The sequence below is a fragment of the Terrapene carolina genome, unplaced genomic scaffold (assembly GCF_002925995.2).
Source record: "Terrapene carolina triunguis isolate 2854851 unplaced genomic scaffold, T_m_triunguis-2.0 Scaffold68, whole genome shotgun sequence".
Classification (NCBI taxonomy): domain Eukaryota; kingdom Metazoa; phylum Chordata; order Testudines; family Emydidae; genus Terrapene; species Terrapene triunguis.
In genome coordinates this window covers 79,815,352-79,833,584 of record NW_020664419.1, presented here as the reverse complement: position 1 = coordinate 79,833,584, position 18,233 = coordinate 79,815,352, and the positions used below count along the sequence as shown (strand labels likewise).

Here is an 18,233-nt window from a genome sequence, read left to right as displayed (position 1 = left end):
CTACCAAAATGTCACAAAAGTGTTTTTGATGGTGTTTTTTGTTGTTGTTTTTTAATATTACAAGCAATAACTTTGTTATTTAAAATAGGGACATTTGATACACTATAAATTTCACTATAGAAAGAATGCTCTGTATTGAATTCACATTTCCATTAGATTGTGTGTAATTTGCAGCATATTTGGATTGTAGAAATGGATACATGTATTTTAAATCAGCTGTAAGGTCTCACAGATTCATCTTCCCACCAAGAGTGCTATTTCTCAGACTTAAAAAAAAAAAAAATTTCTTCAGCTTTACTCAGTAAAATATTGGTAGGTTTGTGGAAGTTTGAGTTGGTCCATTCTGTGGGTAGCTCAGAGAGATCAAAAGACTGGTGATACAACTATGGTCAGGCTAGCTGGTTTGTGGACTGGGTAGATAAGATAAACACTGAGCTCAGGCAATTTTGTCTGGTGGAGGAATCAAGAGTAGAGGATGCTAACTTTGTAGAAGGAATGATGCAAACTAAGCCCAGAGTACATTTTGGAAGAGGCAATCTTTCGACAGGGGTTGGAGCCCTGCACCATTCCCGCCCCTCCCCCCCCTTTTCTTAAATATATATATATATATAGTTTAAAAAACCTGGTTAACAATATTAGAGATAGTGCCACCCTGAAAACCACCAGACATTTTGAGACAACCTTATCCATCCATCACCTATGTTCATGCTCCAAATCCTGGAAACTCTTCAAAGAAATGTTTGAAGATACTTTTTACTTTAACAAAACTAGCTATTTTTCATTAAGTTCATTCTGAAAACAACTGAGTGGGGTTTTTTAACTTAAATTTTATTAAAAATCAGCAAGCTTGAAAAATGGCTGCACAAATTCGTAAAGTCTGATGAAGTTACAAGAAACTGAAAACAGAGGTTTTAATACAAAGCGCTAGGCAGCCTTAGCCATAGGTGTTACTACTAGCTCAGCCCATAATACAGGTATGTAAGTGAAGGTCTATCTGTATTTTTGTGTGTGTGCGCGCTTTCAGGATAGCATCTTTAAATAGCTCCACAATTCCAATATGCACCTCTTCAAAACCTGTGAACGGCATCTCTATACCTTGAAGAGAAAAAGCTGAAGTTTCTGTGTGAATCTATTTCAGAGATAAGTTGAGCCAAAACAGCATTAGGAAAATCTTTGAAAAGCAAATGACAGGGACATGTTTAAATCCCCTTGTGTGATTTGCCCAAAACTTTTCAGAAAACATTTTCTGGGATGACATGATACACATAAAAATTTCAGATAGACTAAGTGGGTTATATTAGGAGTGCATTTCTTTGACCTTTCCTACTCTAACACAAATACAAAGCGATATGTATATTAAACACCTGCAAACCCACCCACCCCCAACAAAAAACCCTACCAAAACAAGAGACTCCATTGCACATATTTCTGTCCCCTGGGGAGAGGACGAGAGAACAAACAACATGTGATAGATGTTAGTCACCTCACGTAATTTGCTATTGGAATGCACTCAGGTACTATGGTGATGAGTGCAATGTAGTAACCTATTAGAACAGAGTTGGAAATCAAGCTTAGACTGGGAAGCTAGCTCCAATTTTAGCTACAGAGGGAGTAGCACCACTTGGTAATAGACATAAATACCACATATTGATTTCCACCCATAATATCCCTGAAATACATTTATCACAATAAAATGTTATGTTAAATGATGTAACAGTGATCATTTTATCTTACCTGTTAGCAGCTAGTTTGTTTGAGATAAACCCTCCTGGAATTTGTGTCACAATGTAACCCCAGAAAAATGAGCCATGTATAAGTCCTACTGTCTCTGGATCCCAGCTGAACTGAGCTTTCTGCAAATGAAACAGCATTTTAACGATAAGGTGAGTATTTAACATCTTGATTGTAGGATAAATCCTGTTTGGAAGTTGTTTAAAAGTCACAATTTGAGTCACACTTCCCATAGTACTATGGATACCATACACTGGACGTGTACAGACTTCTTCTCAACCCGTTACAGCAGGGGTATGACAATTAGCTCATTAAATAGTACCTCAAAACACATTTGAGATAATCCCTTTAGCAGTCAAGTTTTGATTCTGGGGTTCAACCAGGATAAAGCCAAGGACAGGCCTTCCTCAGTCAAGTCTTTGTGCAACTACCTCCCGGTACTGATCTGCCTTAACCATTTTTGAGGCCCTAATAGCAATCCCCTTTTATTCGCATTAACAGGGAACTGATCTCTTTCATCTGGTGAGTTAGGTCCCTGGCAGTTATCATGTTTGCCCTGTGCCACAACCTTTGTTTTGGGTGGGATGCATATTTGGACCCTTTGGTTCTTTTTAATTTGATTGCAGTGTTTTTATTGTTGAGCCCTTAGATTCCTAGCATGAACCACCTGTGTTCAGTGGTGTGTGTGTGTAGAGAGGGAGGGAAGGGGGAAGATGGGGATGAAACACCCAAAGAGGAGACACTCTGCTGGCTAGTGGGGAGAGATGGCTCCTCAAAACAAACCTGGATAAAATTAGCTAGCTAGGTATTTTATATTAGATTAAATGTGATAAGAATTATATTAGTTTTAAATTAGGGTACCAGTGCAATCACCACAGACGATCACAGATGATCCATAGCCTACAAATGTCTGATGAACAGACACATGCCTGGACTATGTGTATCTGTCCCTATTTAATGTAATTGAATTAGGAGATATTTTCAGTCTGCCTCTCAAAGTTCTCCCTGCAAGAGACTGTTACCGTTCTTTGTAAGCATGCTTAAATGAGCCTGTGTGACATCCTTTGTTTGGATCAACCTTCTATTGCTGGGCATAGGAGAAGTGTGCCATTCTGTTTCACAGTCATCCTCATAGTATGGAAACAGATAGGAGGGGTGATTAGCCTTCAAATGAATCTTTCGAAGACAGCGCCGTCATTTATATTGGGAATCAGGAAGCCTCACTAAAACACTACCCAAAAAATGGAAACTAAAGAAAGTCCTTAGCAGTGACATTTTGGTTTATGTTTGTGCCTTTCTGCATGCTACAAGGCAGACTCAGTTCGCCCGGTTAGATTTTTTCAAACAAACAAAATGCAAAACAGTTTCTCATTTTGATCAGACACTTTAATTAGCCAGTCACTCTAACAAAGAGCTGAAAACATTGCTCTCACCCATCAATACAAAACTCAGATGAGATCATGCTAGTGGGCTGGGGTATTTTTTATGGTTATTTTTTCCAAGTGCATTAATTAACTTTGCAGAATGTCCCCATTTTCTATTAATGATTTCTAGTTTAAAGCTCAAAATAATGGTCAGTCCTGAGAGCAAAAAGGACTAACCAGTGTCTTGGTGTTTGAAAGACCTATAAGGGGCACCTTGTCGAGAAGATGGAAGGATTTATGCCCAGAGCAGAGTAAGGAGTAAATCAAGACTTGTGGGCACGGGCAGTCCCATCTCAACCAGCCTCTTCTCATCTGGGCACTCCTGCTCTCCCCTGGCCTGTGTAGGAGATATATTCTGCTTCTTACCAAGTCCTGCCTCATTGGAGAAGCAGCATAGGCTGGATGGATCCTAGAAATCAGGAATTAGACAGAATAAGCACAGGGCCAGCACGCAGCCCCAGGCTCAGGGACTGGCCAATGGTGACTACCAGTGGGGAAGAAGTAGTAGGCTTTCCATCCACTTTTGCAGGGCTCATTTGGTGCTTGCAGAGTCTGATCAGTTTGTTTAGCAGATGGGAGGAGAAGGAGGGAGAAGAACAGGAAAGGTTGTGGAGCCACAGCATGATGGGAAGGGTTTATCCAGCTGCCATCTTCCACTTAGAACCATAAGAAAGAAACGTCTTGTCTTTAGAGCCATAGGGATGGGAAAGTTCCTGTGATCACAAGTAGAACTGATCAGCATTTTTTAGTCTTGAAAAATACTCTGGGCCCTTTTTAAATTTCTAAAAACTGGTGAAATTTTTGAAAAAAAAAATTCATGAAGATTTTGACTTTTTTCAAGCAACTCTAATAACAAACTGTTTGGTAGCAGCAAGAAAGTGCCTGCTTCCCATTAGACCTGAGCTGATGACTTGGAAAAGTGTGTACAATGGCAAAACAAAGGCTATCCATAGGCAGGCAGGTAAGACTATGTTGCCCTGCTATGTCTGGGAGTAATATGATGCTTTGCACTTCCATAGTAAATGGCCTTTGTCCAAGGAGCAAAAAGCACATTAAAAATGTAAGTTAAAGCTTAATACTCCTGTGAAATAGGTTATTATCCCCATTTTAGAAATCAGTCAAAAGACACAGAAAAGATAAGTAACACAGTCAAGTTCACACCGGGAGCCAGTAGCAGAGCCAGGCATGGGACCCAAAAGTCTTATGGCAAATTTTTTATGGGAATTTAGGTGCCTAGTGAGATTTTTCAAAGCATCTAGATGCTTAATTCAAATAGAAATGAATGGAAGTTGGGCGGCTACATAGTTCTGAAAATTTAAAAAAAAAAAAAATTAATGGAGATATCCTATCTCCTAGAACTGGAAGGGACCTTGAAAGGTCACTGAGTCCAGCCCCCTGCCTTCACTAGCAGGACCAAGTACTGATTTTTGCCCCAGATCCCTAAGTGGCCCCCTCAAGGATTGAACTCACAACCCCGGGTTTAACAGGCCAATGCTCAAACCACTGAGCTATCCCTCCCCACAACAAATCCCCCTAGGCATCTATCTGCACCTTTAAAAATCTGTCCCTAAGGTACCAGTCACATGCTCTAAGGCAGGGGTCGGCAACGTTCGGCACGCGGCTCGCCAGGGTAAGCACCCTGGCGGGCCGTGCCAGTTTATTTACCTGCTGACACGGCAGGTTCGGCTGATCACGGCCCCCACTGGCCGCGGTTCGCCGTCCCGGGCCAATGGGGGCGGCGGGAAGCCGTGGCCAGCACATCCATTGGCCCGCGCCGCTTCCCACCACCCCATTGGCCCGGGACGGTGAACCGTGGCGAGTGGGGGCCGCGATCGGCTGAACCCGCCACGTCAGCAGGTAAATAAACTGGCCCGGCCCGCCAGGGTGCTTACCCTGGTGAGCCGCGTGCCGAACGTTGCCGACCCCTGCTCTAAGGACTTGAAAATCTCTCATTGATGTTAATGGAGCAGAATCAAACCCTGACTACTGGACTTCACTATTTCTCCGATAAAAGCAACAGAACAACCTGAGAAAGGATTATTTTTCTACTTAAATAAAGACACTCCTTTAAGACCTCACATCAGTCACTCTGGTTGTGGGACCAGCAACTTTGATCCTGGGGTACTTGATGACAACAAACTATTTTTTCCCTCACTGCAGTTAAGTTAAAGACCCAGCCACTGATGGAATGATGGAAGACATCAAAAGTAAAGAATAATTGTAGGATTTAAAAAAATAAATCAGACATTGCTGACCAAATTTTTTTTTAATTAATTTTTGTAAAGTTAGGCCCCTAAAACCAAACTGAGGCAGTGGCCTGATTCTCAAAAGTACCCTATTGCCACAGCTACCAACTTTCACGTGGTAAATAAGCACCTCGACTTTCACAATAAACCAAAAATCCAGCTAATCCCCGACCGGCCAGAGCGCCGGGGGAGGGCGGCGAGCCCGCCGCGGCCCCGCTCTCCCCGACTGGCCGGAGCGCCAGGAAGAGGGCGGCGAGCCCGGCCGCGGCCCCGCTCTCCCCGACCGGCCTGAGCGCCGGGAGGAGGGCGGCGAGCCCGGCCTCGGCCCCGCTCTCCCCGAGCGCCGCCCCCCTCCAGGTGCCGCCCCAAGCACATGCTTGGTAGGCTGGTGCCTGGAGCCGGCCCTGATCCCGCCGGCACGCAGTCTGGGACTGTTATGGGCCCACCGTGCACCCCTGACTCTCTCCCTCTGTTGCCCCAGCTTGACCCTTGACTCTGCTTGCCGGGAGCCGATCAAAAAAAGAAGCAACAAGCAACTCACAAGCCAATTAAACCAAAAACAAGCCCGATTTCTGCATTTTTTTTCCCCCCACAGGGTTTGGCATGTCTGCCTATCAATCCCCTTTGCTAGGTTCTCAGCACTGAATTCATCAATGACCTGATTTTCAAAAATTAGGATTTAGGAGCCTATCCTTTAGGCACCTGTTTTTTAAAACTTTGGCCTTATATGCATAATAGGATCATCCGAAGTTACACTAGCTAGGATAAATGTACAGGGCATATCAACCTTTCGCTCCAGAACATAAAACAACTAATTACGACTGAGGATTAGGAAAGACCTTCCCCCTTAGCTATACTCTTGATAATTGTTTATTATGGAGGTTCTTATACCTTCCTCGGACATTTCTGATATTGGCTGCTAACAGAGCCAGGATACTGTTCTGATCATGATAACCCTCATGTTTCTTCCCCATTTAGCATCTTATCATTTGGGGATATTTCTGCAAAAGGAATGACAAGGAAAAAATCGATGGGCTGGGCTGGGCTGCTGCTCCTTGTATACAAGTAGCTTCCTGTCCCCCAAGAGTTACTAGGTTTTGCACACTCAACTTCCCTTCTCTGTTGCTTCCCACTTGCCAGACCTGGCTGCAGAACACCCTTCGTTTGGGGAGGGACTGCTCCAAAAACAATGTTTTTTTAAAGCATGGTGGGGAGAAGTTTAGAAGCAATGCTATTAGATTTGTCTTCTCTACCTCCACCAGCCCCCTTCCCATGGCAATGCACAGGAATCCCCATGCATTTATCTGACAATATACCCTGGGCCATAAGAGAACCAATAAATTGGATATTAAACAGTAAAAATGCCCAAGCCTAAATAAAACATGAGGCATGAAATACTTCTGGCTAAAGGCAAAACAACCCAAAAAATGTCAATTGTACCTTGCATGGAAAAGCTAAAAATCTTAGCATGTCAATTTCTTGGCTTAATCTAATGTTAAACTAAGCAGTTTGGAACTCAGAAACAGCCCACTGGACTCAGAACAAGCATTGTACAGGCCACAGCAAGGCAACCTTGTCTATATGCTGCTTCATGGTGTGCTCAACCCTGACCCAGAGGGACCAAACCCTGACCCACAGGGGACCACCTCTGGGACTCAAAGGCAATTTTGGGGAAAGCCGTTATAAGTAGAGGGTGCTCAGCACCTTCTTTGGACCAGTGTATGCCCATGGCATTGTGTAAAAGATGTAGGTTTCTATAAGTAGGCCCAGCTTGTGGTTAAGATATTGGACTGAGACACGCAAGAGCCAAATTCAATTTATGTCTCTGCCACAGACTTCCTGTGTGATCTTGGGTTAGTCTCTCTGTGTCTCCGTTTTCCCATCTGCAATAGCACTTCCCTACCTCACCTGGGTGTTGTGAAGGTAAGTATTTGTGAGATACTTGGATGGTGCGGTGATGGGGGCCAGATAAGAACGAAGACCAATAGATGCTTCTTTACCTGAAGCTCTGGTTTTCCATTCACATAGACGGTGCTGTTGTTAACCATTTCCACTATGGCAACACCCAGATTGCACCTAATTCCAAAAGAAATGCAAAAGCCCAGACCACTCATTATGGCAATGATGTAGCGCTTGGGTAGTCCACAGCAATAGCAGTCACATAGGGGAGGTTTGTGAGTGGTTGCCAGCACAGGCCTTCCCTCTTCAGTCAATTCAATGTGGTCTTCTTCTGTGTTGGTTCCATCAATTTTTCTAAAAGGATATGGAGAAAAGGAAAATATATTATTCTGTCAGTAAAACTCTTTCATATGTGCATGGCAGCAACACAGTCTAATCGGCCACTACAGCTATATCCTTATAAGAGATTTAACTCTTGCTATAATGCAGTGAATTAAAAATCAGTTATACGTTTAAAGGGCTATATCTTCAAAAGCTGCCTGAAATTTTTGCATGTGCAACCTTCCAAGTCCACAGACCCACATCAGGTAGTTGGACATCTAACTGGCCAGATGCTCATGCAAATGCTGTTAGCAAGCACAAATATGGAAGCTGTGTTGAGGTTATCAGAAATGACAAACTCCACAAAGGAAAATAAAACACATTGCTAACCAGAACTACCAAATGTTCTAAATTATACCGGAAGCACACACAAAGCTCTTTTTATCTGTAGATCTCAAAGTGCGATATAAAAGGAGGGTATTATTAGTCGCATTATACAGATTGTGTTGTAATTGTAGGGGTCCTGCCCCAAAAAGGAGTTGTGGGGGTGGTCGCGAGGTTATTGTAGCGGGGGTTGCGGTACTGCTACCCTTACTTCTGAGTTGCTGCTGGCAGTGGCACTGCCTTCAGAGCTGGGCAGTTGGATAGCAGCAGCTGCAGGCTGGGAGCTCAGCTCTGAAGGCAGAGCCGCAGCCAGCAGCAGTGGAGAAGTAAGGATGGCATGGTATGGTATTGCCATGGGTGGCTGGTGAACTGCCAAGTGGGGAGGCTAGCCCCCAGCCAGCCCCGCCCCCCAACCCGAGGACTCGCCCTCCTTCCCCCATAGGAGCCTCCCCCTTCCCATGGCCACCAGCACCCCTCCCCCAGCCCCAGAGCCAGCAGTGCAGCCACTGAGAACAGGGCAGGTGGGTAGTGTGTGACCCCCCCGCCCCAGCCCCAGAGCACAGGGCAGGTGGGTGATGTGTGGCCTGCCCCCGGCCCCCAAGCAGGTGGGCCAGTGGCGTGGCCCCTGAGAGCAGGGCCAGCGGGTGGCACATGGCTCCCCCCACCCCAGAGCGCAGGGCAGGCGGGCAGGCATTGTGCGGCCCCACCCCCTGGCCTGCTGAGCACAGGGTGGGTAGCGCGTGGGCCCCCCCGGCTCCCAAAGTGCAGGGCATGTGGGCCCCCCTTCACGGCCCCAGTGCCTCCAGCCCCCCCTCCAACCCTGAGTACCGGGCAAAACGGCCTCAGCACCTGGGACCCCCAGCCTCAGCAGGCTTCCCTGTAGAGGAGCCGCCTGTCTGGGCTGGGGCAGGGGGAAGGGCAAGCAGGAGGTGGCTCACTCAGGGAGGCGGGTGGGCGGAGCCATGCTGGGCTGTTTGGAAAGGCAAAGCCACCCCAGCTGCCCATGGGTATTGCCACCCTTACTTCTGCGCTGCTGCCTGCAGAGCTGGGCCCTCAGTCAACAGCTGCTACTCTCCGGCCGCCCAGCTCTGAAGGCAGCAGCGTAGAAGTAAGGGTGGCCTAGTATGGTATTGCCACCCTTACTTCTGTGCTGCTGCTGCTGGCGGGGCACTGCCTTTAGAGACTGGCACCTGGCCAACAGCCACTGGTCTCCAGCTGCCTAGATCTGAAGGCAGTGCAGAAGGGTCGCAATACCTGACCCCCTAAAATAACCTTGTGACCCCCCCTGCAACTCCCTTTTGGGTCAGGACCCCCAATTTGACAAACGCTGGTCTCCTCTGTGAAATCTGTATAGTATAGGGTAAAAGCACACAAGACCAGATTTCATGGCGGGAGAACAGATTTCACAGTCCGTGATGCATTTTTCATTGCCGTGAATTTGGTAGGGCCCTACTCATTAGAGAACACACCACCCGCTTCAGGTGTCTGCCCTGTTTTCTGACAGTCATCCCTGAGACTGGCACTCACAAACAGAATGACAGAGAGGTATTCAGATCTCTGGGCCTGTTTCAGTTTCAAACAAAAAAATTTTTTGAAGGAAGGCATGCAGAGTATTCAGGTTACACTATTATACAAATATCTGGACACCATTTACAAAAACATCCCAATACAAGTGGAACACAATTTGTCTAATACAAAAATGTTGTAACATCTCTTAACCACCTTTCTGGGCACTCTCAGATTGCTCTAATACAGTATCTCTCAGCGTTTTCAGATGGGCAACCCCTTATTCAATATCAAAAATGTTCATGACGTCCTTGCACGTATTATAAAAGTAAGAGTAAAAAGTGTATCAATACTAACAATAAGCCTATATAATTTGTGTGTGTGTGTGTGTGTGTGTGTGTTGAGAGGTTGATGGAATACTAGAACTTGAAGGGTAAGGATGTGCAGGGAGTGGGGAAGCAAGATTTTCTTTGCAATCAATTATCAACCCCTCCCAACCCCTCAAGGGTCATGACCAAACAGTTGAGAGACACTGCTCTAATAAATTCTTATCCCCCTATTTGTTCAGACAAAAGCAACTGCGCTTTATTTAGTGCAATCATCTCTTCTTAATGAATTCATAGCTATCAGAAGTATTAGTTCTTCTGGGCAATGACTGCGCCAGCTTACACCACTTAACATCACGAGGCCCCTGTCTTGATGGATGCTCTGGGTTCTTCAGTAATGTAAGCAGGGGTTAAAGTAACTTAAAGGACTTACCAGTACGCAAGGCGGCCGGAGTCCTGGGCAAAGTGGGGGGCGGCTCTGGGCCCCCGGAATGGGCGTGGCCTCAGTTGGGGCCAGACTCCCCCAGCCAGCCCTTCAGCACTGCCCGGCCCGTGCTGCCAGGGGCTCCGGCAGTGATTTAAAGGGCCCAGGGCTCTGGCCACAGCTGGGAGCCTCAGGCCCTTTTAAATCACCAGGCCCCAGGGCAGCTGCCCCTTTTGCACCACCACCCCACCCCCGTCAGCAACCCTGCTGGTATGGTGCTTAAAGCGCTAACATCAGCTGTGTACCAGCCCGTACCGGCAGCCACTTTCTTACCAGTACGCCATACCGGCCCGTACCGGCTTACTTTCACCTCTGAATGTAAGTATTAGAAAAGAATAGTAACTTGTGGGGGATATTTTTCCCCCACTTCCTGTGAACTCAGTGCTGGTAAAAAAAGTGTCAAACTGGCAGCCTGGAGATCCCAAGCCCTCTGTTTATCCACACAAAAGATCCAGTGTCTGCGGTGACAGTGCAAACTTCCCCACACTGTTCCTATATCATGCCTTGAGCATGCTTTGAAGGGTAAGAAAATAATTTAATCTCCTGGACCTAGCCTCTCCGCTGAGATTGCCTGTTGTGGTGATAAATTTTGTGATGTACACACCTGTCCACTGCAACCAGATTGAAATTTAATTTACATTGGGCAATAAATCACCACTAAATAGTAACAATTTACTGTCCTGGGCTGGATTTGACCCAGTTTGCTAGTGGTGACAGGTCCATTCTACAGCCCACTTAAAAATCTCCTTAAACCCAGTGGTTCCCAGCCTTCTCCTGGAGGAGCCCCCATTGTGCTGGAATGATTGACAGATGTGCCTCCCTCTGCTGTGCTTCCTCACACTATGCCCTGGCACCATTCCTGCAATCTCATTTTCTGTCTCCTGGCCTTTAGTCCTTGCTTTTTCCTTTGCATCTTTTACATTTGTGTGTGCTGTGTGCATGTGCATTCTAATTACTCTTCTTCTGCTCGGTTGCTTTGTCTCTCCCTCCTGGATCCCCATTCACTAGAAGGTAACATGCTATCTGGGTTGGAGGCTGCATGGGGCCAGACTCTATGTGCTCCTTTGGGCCAGTGAGAGACTAGTTCTCTACATGCAAACTGTTCCTGTGGCTGGTTGCTTTAGAGGTCATTGTGGAAGTAGGGAAGGAAGCTGAGTGACTTTCAAGGAGCCAACTGCTGCTTCAACTATCATCATGTGAGCACATTTGCAATGAGAGTTGGAGCTGATTTGGGGTTATTCAGCTTTCTCCACCTCCTTTGCTCTTCTCCTACGTCCTGAGCCCCATGACTAAGCCTTCCTCTCTTCCCCAAGGCGGCCTGTCCTCCATTGCTGGGAATCACTACCCTAAGCCACCCACCTATCAGAAATCATTAAGACAAGAGAGCATTTTCTGTTCAGCTTAAACTATTGATAAAAGAAACGTCTTTAAAACCAAACCTCATTTGGCTCATGATTGTATTTACATTAACTATTGTTAGCATTATTCCTTTCAAAGCACTCTCCTAGTTCAGATAATACTCCTGACTCTAGCATAAGTGCGTCAAATCTCTTACATTTAGACAATGCTGTTATATAGGACGTTGTTTTCCAATCCAACCAGAAGCAGGAATTTTTAGAAATATTGAAAAAAAAATACTGTTAGTGTGAGATTTCCAACCAAATTTTGCAGACCGAAGAGGTGTGAATAAGTTTTGGAAAAGCATCTTTACTTTGGGGGATTCATCAGAGCTCCGCACTTCTTGCTATTCACCCAACATAAAACTATACATAGCAAAATTGAATCTTAAAATCTAGCTAAGCAAGAATTTTCATTTTTAGCCAAACTAAAAAGTTGCAAAACCAACTCGCATAACAGTCTAGTACTTGTCTTTTCAACAGCAAGTTCATTTTTCTGTGGTCATGCATCTCATATTCATCATGCCCAATCTATAAGAATATCGCTGGTAGAACTGCTAGTAACATTAAGAGGAGAATGAACTTTAAGTGCATTCTCTGTACATAAGCTCAATTTTTCCTTTCCCAACATTAACTTTTTATTCTTTGCTTTAAAATGGTGGATTTGGGCCTTAGGCCTCAATCCATGAAAACACTTAAATGCATAATTAACTTTGAACATATGAATATCCACATTGAAGTCAATAGCCAACTCATACACTTAAGCATGTGCTTAATCCAATGAAGCCTTGAGCCCTTAGACAGCACTTGCATTACAAAGCCTTTCATTTTATGTTATTTTGTCACCTGGAAATCGGCTCTGAAATGAGACTCGGAATATGACTCTCTTTGCATCTACTGAGGAGTTACTATTGAAGGATTTTATCACTGTGAAATGATAAGCAGAATTACTTATAAACTCAGAGGAAGACTGAACTGCTTTGCAAGGTTATGAAATGGTTTAACTCTTTCTGATAAGAGCTAGTTATTTCCTTCTTCCAGGTACCAGCCTGTAGCATATTTGCAGTACATCACTCTATTTTCCCTTGTTAACATCTCCTGCTGTATAGCCACACTCACCTTTGGCTGATGTTCGTTCATATAAAACAGTAAAACAAAGTATTTGATATTCACATAATTCTCAGAGAAGATGTCACAGTGATGTTGGTCTGGTTACTTATGAAATGGCTAATTTACACCATTCCGTAGCCTTTAGGGGCTTGTCAGAAATGTTTACTCACAGTCCAAATAACCTCTGTAATTATGGGATACAATTAAAACAGAAATAATTTCACACACAAAACTGTGCTGAGGGCCATCCTGCTGGCACAAGGCAACTTCAACTTAACTGCTACATTTTTTTAAATACTCATTTCTAAACTTGCTCATCAGAAGTAGGCGTTCCCCCCCCCCCCACACACACACGCTGCTTTCAATAGACACAAGAGTAGAATTCAGAGTTTTAAAAAGTTGAGATTCCTGAACAAAGCCATAGCAGATCTTACATATTTTGTATTTAAATTATGAGTTTGTTTCATGATTATTTTGGGCTCATGTAAAAGAAATGGTTTTGTCACTTATGTAAATAATATGAAGTTGCTTTTTCAACACTCAGCATTCAAATATAGCTGTCTGCCGGTGGAACCTCCAAAGCGTCTCTTAGCTGGGTGTGTGGCAGAGAAGCTGTTCTAGAGACAACACATATTTAAATCTTGGAAGAAATTCAAGGCCCCTTTTGAGCCTTCAGTCCTGCCAAAGCTTTAACAGCACCATAGCTTTAACAGTACTGATTGATTCTATTCCTTTACCACACTGAAATCAGATACAGAGAAATCTTGTCAGAGCACATGCAGGTGAGCTGTCTCCAGCTGATCTACCTGTAGCTAGATGAAGCATCCTGGGAGAGCTGTAAAGACTTAAGCATAACATCCTCCTGACCACTGTAACTTTAAGCTACCATCCCTCCCTAACCAGCAGGGAGTGTCCCACGCAAAAGACGGCAAATCCATAATCCAAAAATAATAGATTTAGCGGTTTCCTATTGATTTTACCATATCCTTTCAAACATGAGATTTCATTTAAAAACTCTGAAGTCTCTACCCTTTGCAATGATGTAGCATCACACACTGTATGTCTCATGTTCTCACTGTAACACAAAATTTTAACTCCAGCCTCAGACTTCCCCACGTCATAATGTCCACCATTGCATGGATTTCTAAGAGATCTTGATAATGTTGGAGTTAAAAATTTGTTTTATAGTGCTATCACAAAGAATGTAGGCTGTGTAAATGTTGGAGTTGTTTAGGACTTCTAGACAAAGGATCAGAGTTTGTCAGTGAAAGTAATGTGTGCAAATTAAGATATATTCTAGGAGGACACATTCAATGGACAGTTTCTTGCTTTTAAGGGTTTGTGTGGGTTGGTTTGCCCCTTAAGCAACTGGTTTTAATTACTTTTTTCCTTTGGGGGAATTGTATGTAAAAGTGAAATTGATTAGTCTGGTTTCATTGTCCAAGCTGAGTGAAATGCCAAAAGCAAACAACCATAGAAAGCGAAAAGGTTAAATTAAGACTGACTTACTAATAACTACTTTTACATCACAGCAAAATATGTAATTAGTAAGCCAAAGTATGTAATTATCTTCCTTTGACAATCTAAGTCAGAAGTTATTGATCAATAAAGTAAATATTTCAAAGAACTGTTCTTTAATTTTCTTTTGCCTGCCTCTCGCTCTACTTTCTTGGAAGAGGTAAGATTTTAAGTAACAGCAGCATTTTGGGCAGCTGGCCTAGATGAGATTATTGTGCAAAGCTGAAACATCTGTTCACACCTATATATTTTCAGCTGACTGACAATGCACATGAAAACATTCCTCTGACCTGAGTCTCGGTGTTAAAAGTAGTGCTTAGTGAACCAGGAAAACTAGGACCTTGGGCCCAGTATTGCTTCCACTTTTACTATGGACTTTAATGAGAGCCCGACTGGGCCCTAAGATGATATAGGTCGAATATTCAGAACTCCCTTATAGCACAGTAGCCCAATTTAAAAATATGTGTATGCCTTACACCTGAGACATATTGCAAGATGCTTCAGAATACATGCAATGCCCTATTTTGTTTAGTTTAATTTGAAGAGTGTGCTGTAGGACGTTGTTCCACCTGTGCTCATACTGTCCATGATCATCCCATATATCACTCCATTTCTTTGCCCTTCACATTATTTTTTTTCTTTTTGGTATTAAGTTCTGAAAAATAAAATATGAGAATGAACATTTGGACATCAAGCATGGATGGGCATATTTCCACAAGGCATGGCCTCGCACACTTGCTAGCCCTTTTTACACTGGTACTTCCTAAAATTCAGAAACAAAACGGTGGTTACAACAATAATTTAAAATAGGGCTTTGTTTAAAACACATTTATGGCCACCTGGCATGCATGACCTCTCTCTCCCCACAGCCCCTGGATTTTAAGGCTATTCCCAGTTGTGCATTGTAAATTATTCATCTTCGAATCTGATCATGTTTCTTCTTGAGGGACTGCCAAGCTTTCACCCCTTCAGTCTTATCTTGCCTTGTCTTCTGCCCTACCGCCCCCCATGCAGAGCCTTGGGCCTTAGGCTTCACTCACTTCTTCCATATAGGTGGGTAGTCCCATACGGGGAGAGGAGCAAGCAAAGAACACTCCACATCTCCTCTCCAGTGGGAAGTTTCCACTCCTCTCGACTGGGTCTACACATGGGTCCAAGCCAGAGGAGGGCTTAATGCTGCATGCTGGGATGCATTTGCCAGGATAGGTCAGACTTACTATACAAAAGTCTCTTGGGTTTTCCTACAACCTTCTTAAAGATTGATTTTCATCATTTATGAAGGATTATTTTCAGATGTTCAGAAATGTTCCCTGTAGTGTGTGTGTGTGTGTGTGTGTGCGTACACACACTTCTCAGGGGCATTATCCACAGACTTTCAGATTTATTACACATTCATCTACCCTGTAGATAGTCATCTAAACTTTTGGACACAAACCACCTCGGAACTTTAAGGATATATGTATCCCAATCTTAAAGTTCATACACTAAATATTTGAAAATCTATTCAAAACAGAACACAAGTATAGCTCCAATATTTAGTGTTCATAGACACTGTACTCATTTATCCTTTGCTGCTTTCTCTAGTCATTTTCTTTCATCTTGAACAAAGTCTCTAGATTTTTCATACTTAAAACTACTGATTAAACAGCTTGAATGAACTTTTAACAAGTCCCAAAACTACTAAGAAAAAAATAATTTTTAGAGCAAGTGCACCTTCATCTCACTGTATTTATTTATTTTGGTGTAGAAACTAAACCACATTTGGCAAAGATAGGCAATCACATAAAAGGAGGGAGCAGAATTTAAACAGTTTCATTTTTTAATTATTTAAAATTGCAGAGATGCTATAGTGACGGGAAAATTATAAATACCTACAATAAATTAGATCAGATTGATACATTTCAGAATAACCTTCACATGATACAAGGGGGCTGTAGCAACATGAGACAATTACACAACATTCAAATCTCACATCATTAACCATCCTCAACACACTCATCAGTTTCATCATGGCAGCAAGAATTAGCAGATTCAGTGTAACCTCAAGCATTCAAATATCAATCAACTAAAACCCTCATTTATCCAAAGGTGAACACAACTTCTGAGGTCTTGTTCAATCACTTGGGATTTGCCCAGGTTCTAGTCATTGATGGCCAACTCTTGGCATAACAGCACCAGTGCAAAAACCTTAGTGTAGATAGGCAAACCCTATGCAAACTGTGATTTGCACCACAGCAGCTTACCCCTGTTTCAAACAGGGGTAAACTACACTGAGTGGCACTATAGCAGATTTGGTTGTCTAAACTAGGGGTGCAGCTACACCAGTGGCTGGTCAAAGATCGCTGAGATCCTCATGGTAGATAAGGCCTGAAATTGTGCTGTAGTGTATAAAGTTTTCTACATGGAAAATTTAATACACTGAAGTCCTTAAGCGCATACATCTGCAGAGTTTAGAAGCTTTGCAGGAGAAAGCCTGTTTTCCTGTGAAATGTAGAAAAACCTGCAGACTCCTGGCCCCATTAATCCAAATCCAGAATCAGCTGAATGAATTTCAGGCGCTCCATTATATTAGGCTAATCAAGAATGTGCTATTATTGCACTTTACACTCATTCTAATTTGGAAGGGTTAAAGCAATTTCTAAAACCTCTAGCAAAAAGTTATTCCAACTGACAACAAGCCAACAGCAACTTGAGCTTCCATAAGATCACACAGGAGGAAATTATTTGTGTCAATGGATCTTAAATTGCAAGGATCATTTTAAAATATTTGAATGAAAAGTAGAAGAATACCATTTATACAATTATTTTTAAAAAAATCACACCTTTAACCCATCATATTTTCCAATGCCCGTAATTTTCTTTACAGGTTGCTAAATAGCAACCTGTAATCAGTCATCAACCAAATATTCAAAAATGTATAATATTCTCTGCTGATTTACATACTGTTGAAATCAGTGTGGTTGGATGGGGAACAAAGTCATGGCTGAATTTGGCCCAGCACAATTACCATAATAAAAACAAAGTTCATATTTTTAGTTTGTGTTTTAAGTAGCAGTGGGTGAACCTCAAGCTAAACAGTTACATGTTTTAATAGTTTACGGAAATTTTTCAAACATAAACAAACTAGTTTGGGCTCCAGATATCCCAAGAATAGGCTTTGTCATTAAACTTTCAGTGCTTCTTGGTTTGGGCCTGGTTGTAGACATGGTGAGAATAGCCTTGCATTGTATTTCTCTATTTCCTCTTTCTCCCTTGGCATTAAAATTGGGAAGGGCAGAAGCACATGAACATTTAACAAGAAACAGAGGGTCCTGTGGCACCCTTTAAAAAGAAAAAGTTTAACAGATTTTTTTCTCTGTCAAATATGGCTTGGTTTGGCTCACTACAAGTTTTGGGCAAAGCTTGAGACCAGTTCTTACTGATGGGTATTTGAACCAGTTTGCCATCTCTTGTTAGAGTTCAGCAACATTTGGGTAACAAAGACAATTCAAAGCTTGTGTGAGTTTTCCACATGGCAACCAAATGCACTGCCAACAAGCCACATGGATATGCCACCTGAACGTTAGACTATAAACCATAAGTACATTTGTTCATATGGACCAGCAGGATTCACAGCAAAATGACTTGTGATTTAGTTGTACAGCCATGGGGTGGGGGTGGGGGTGGGGGTGTGTGTGTATGTGTGCGTGCGCTGTTTATATACTTTGCAAGTCAAAAAGCAAATGCCTGGCTTTGTATAAAAGATTGTAAATGGAGAAAAGTTAAGGAGAAACTATGCAGGGAATAAATACTCTGAGTATGCTTCAATGTGTTTACAAGGTGTAGAAGTCCTCACGATAGCTAGAGATATATGAATTCATATTAGTGACTCCTTAAAAAAAAAAAAA

The 18,233-nt window shown here is 43.2% G+C and overlaps 1 protein-coding gene across 1 annotated transcript in view; it reads right to left on the bottom strand.

Moving 5' to 3' along the window:
* Nucleotides 1–18,233, bottom strand: part of SLC17A8 (solute carrier family 17 member 8) — a 58,425-nt gene that overhangs the window by 38,934 nt on the left and 1,258 nt on the right. Inside the window, exons 2-3 of the mRNA XM_026648991.1 lie at nt 7,402–7,654; nt 1,735–1,853 (exon numbers count right to left, since the gene is read on the bottom strand). Of these exons, the coding sequence (XP_026504776.1) occupies nt 1,735–1,853; nt 7,402–7,654 (372 nt within the window). The remainder of the gene's footprint in view (nt 1–1,734; nt 1,854–7,401; nt 7,655–18,233) is intronic.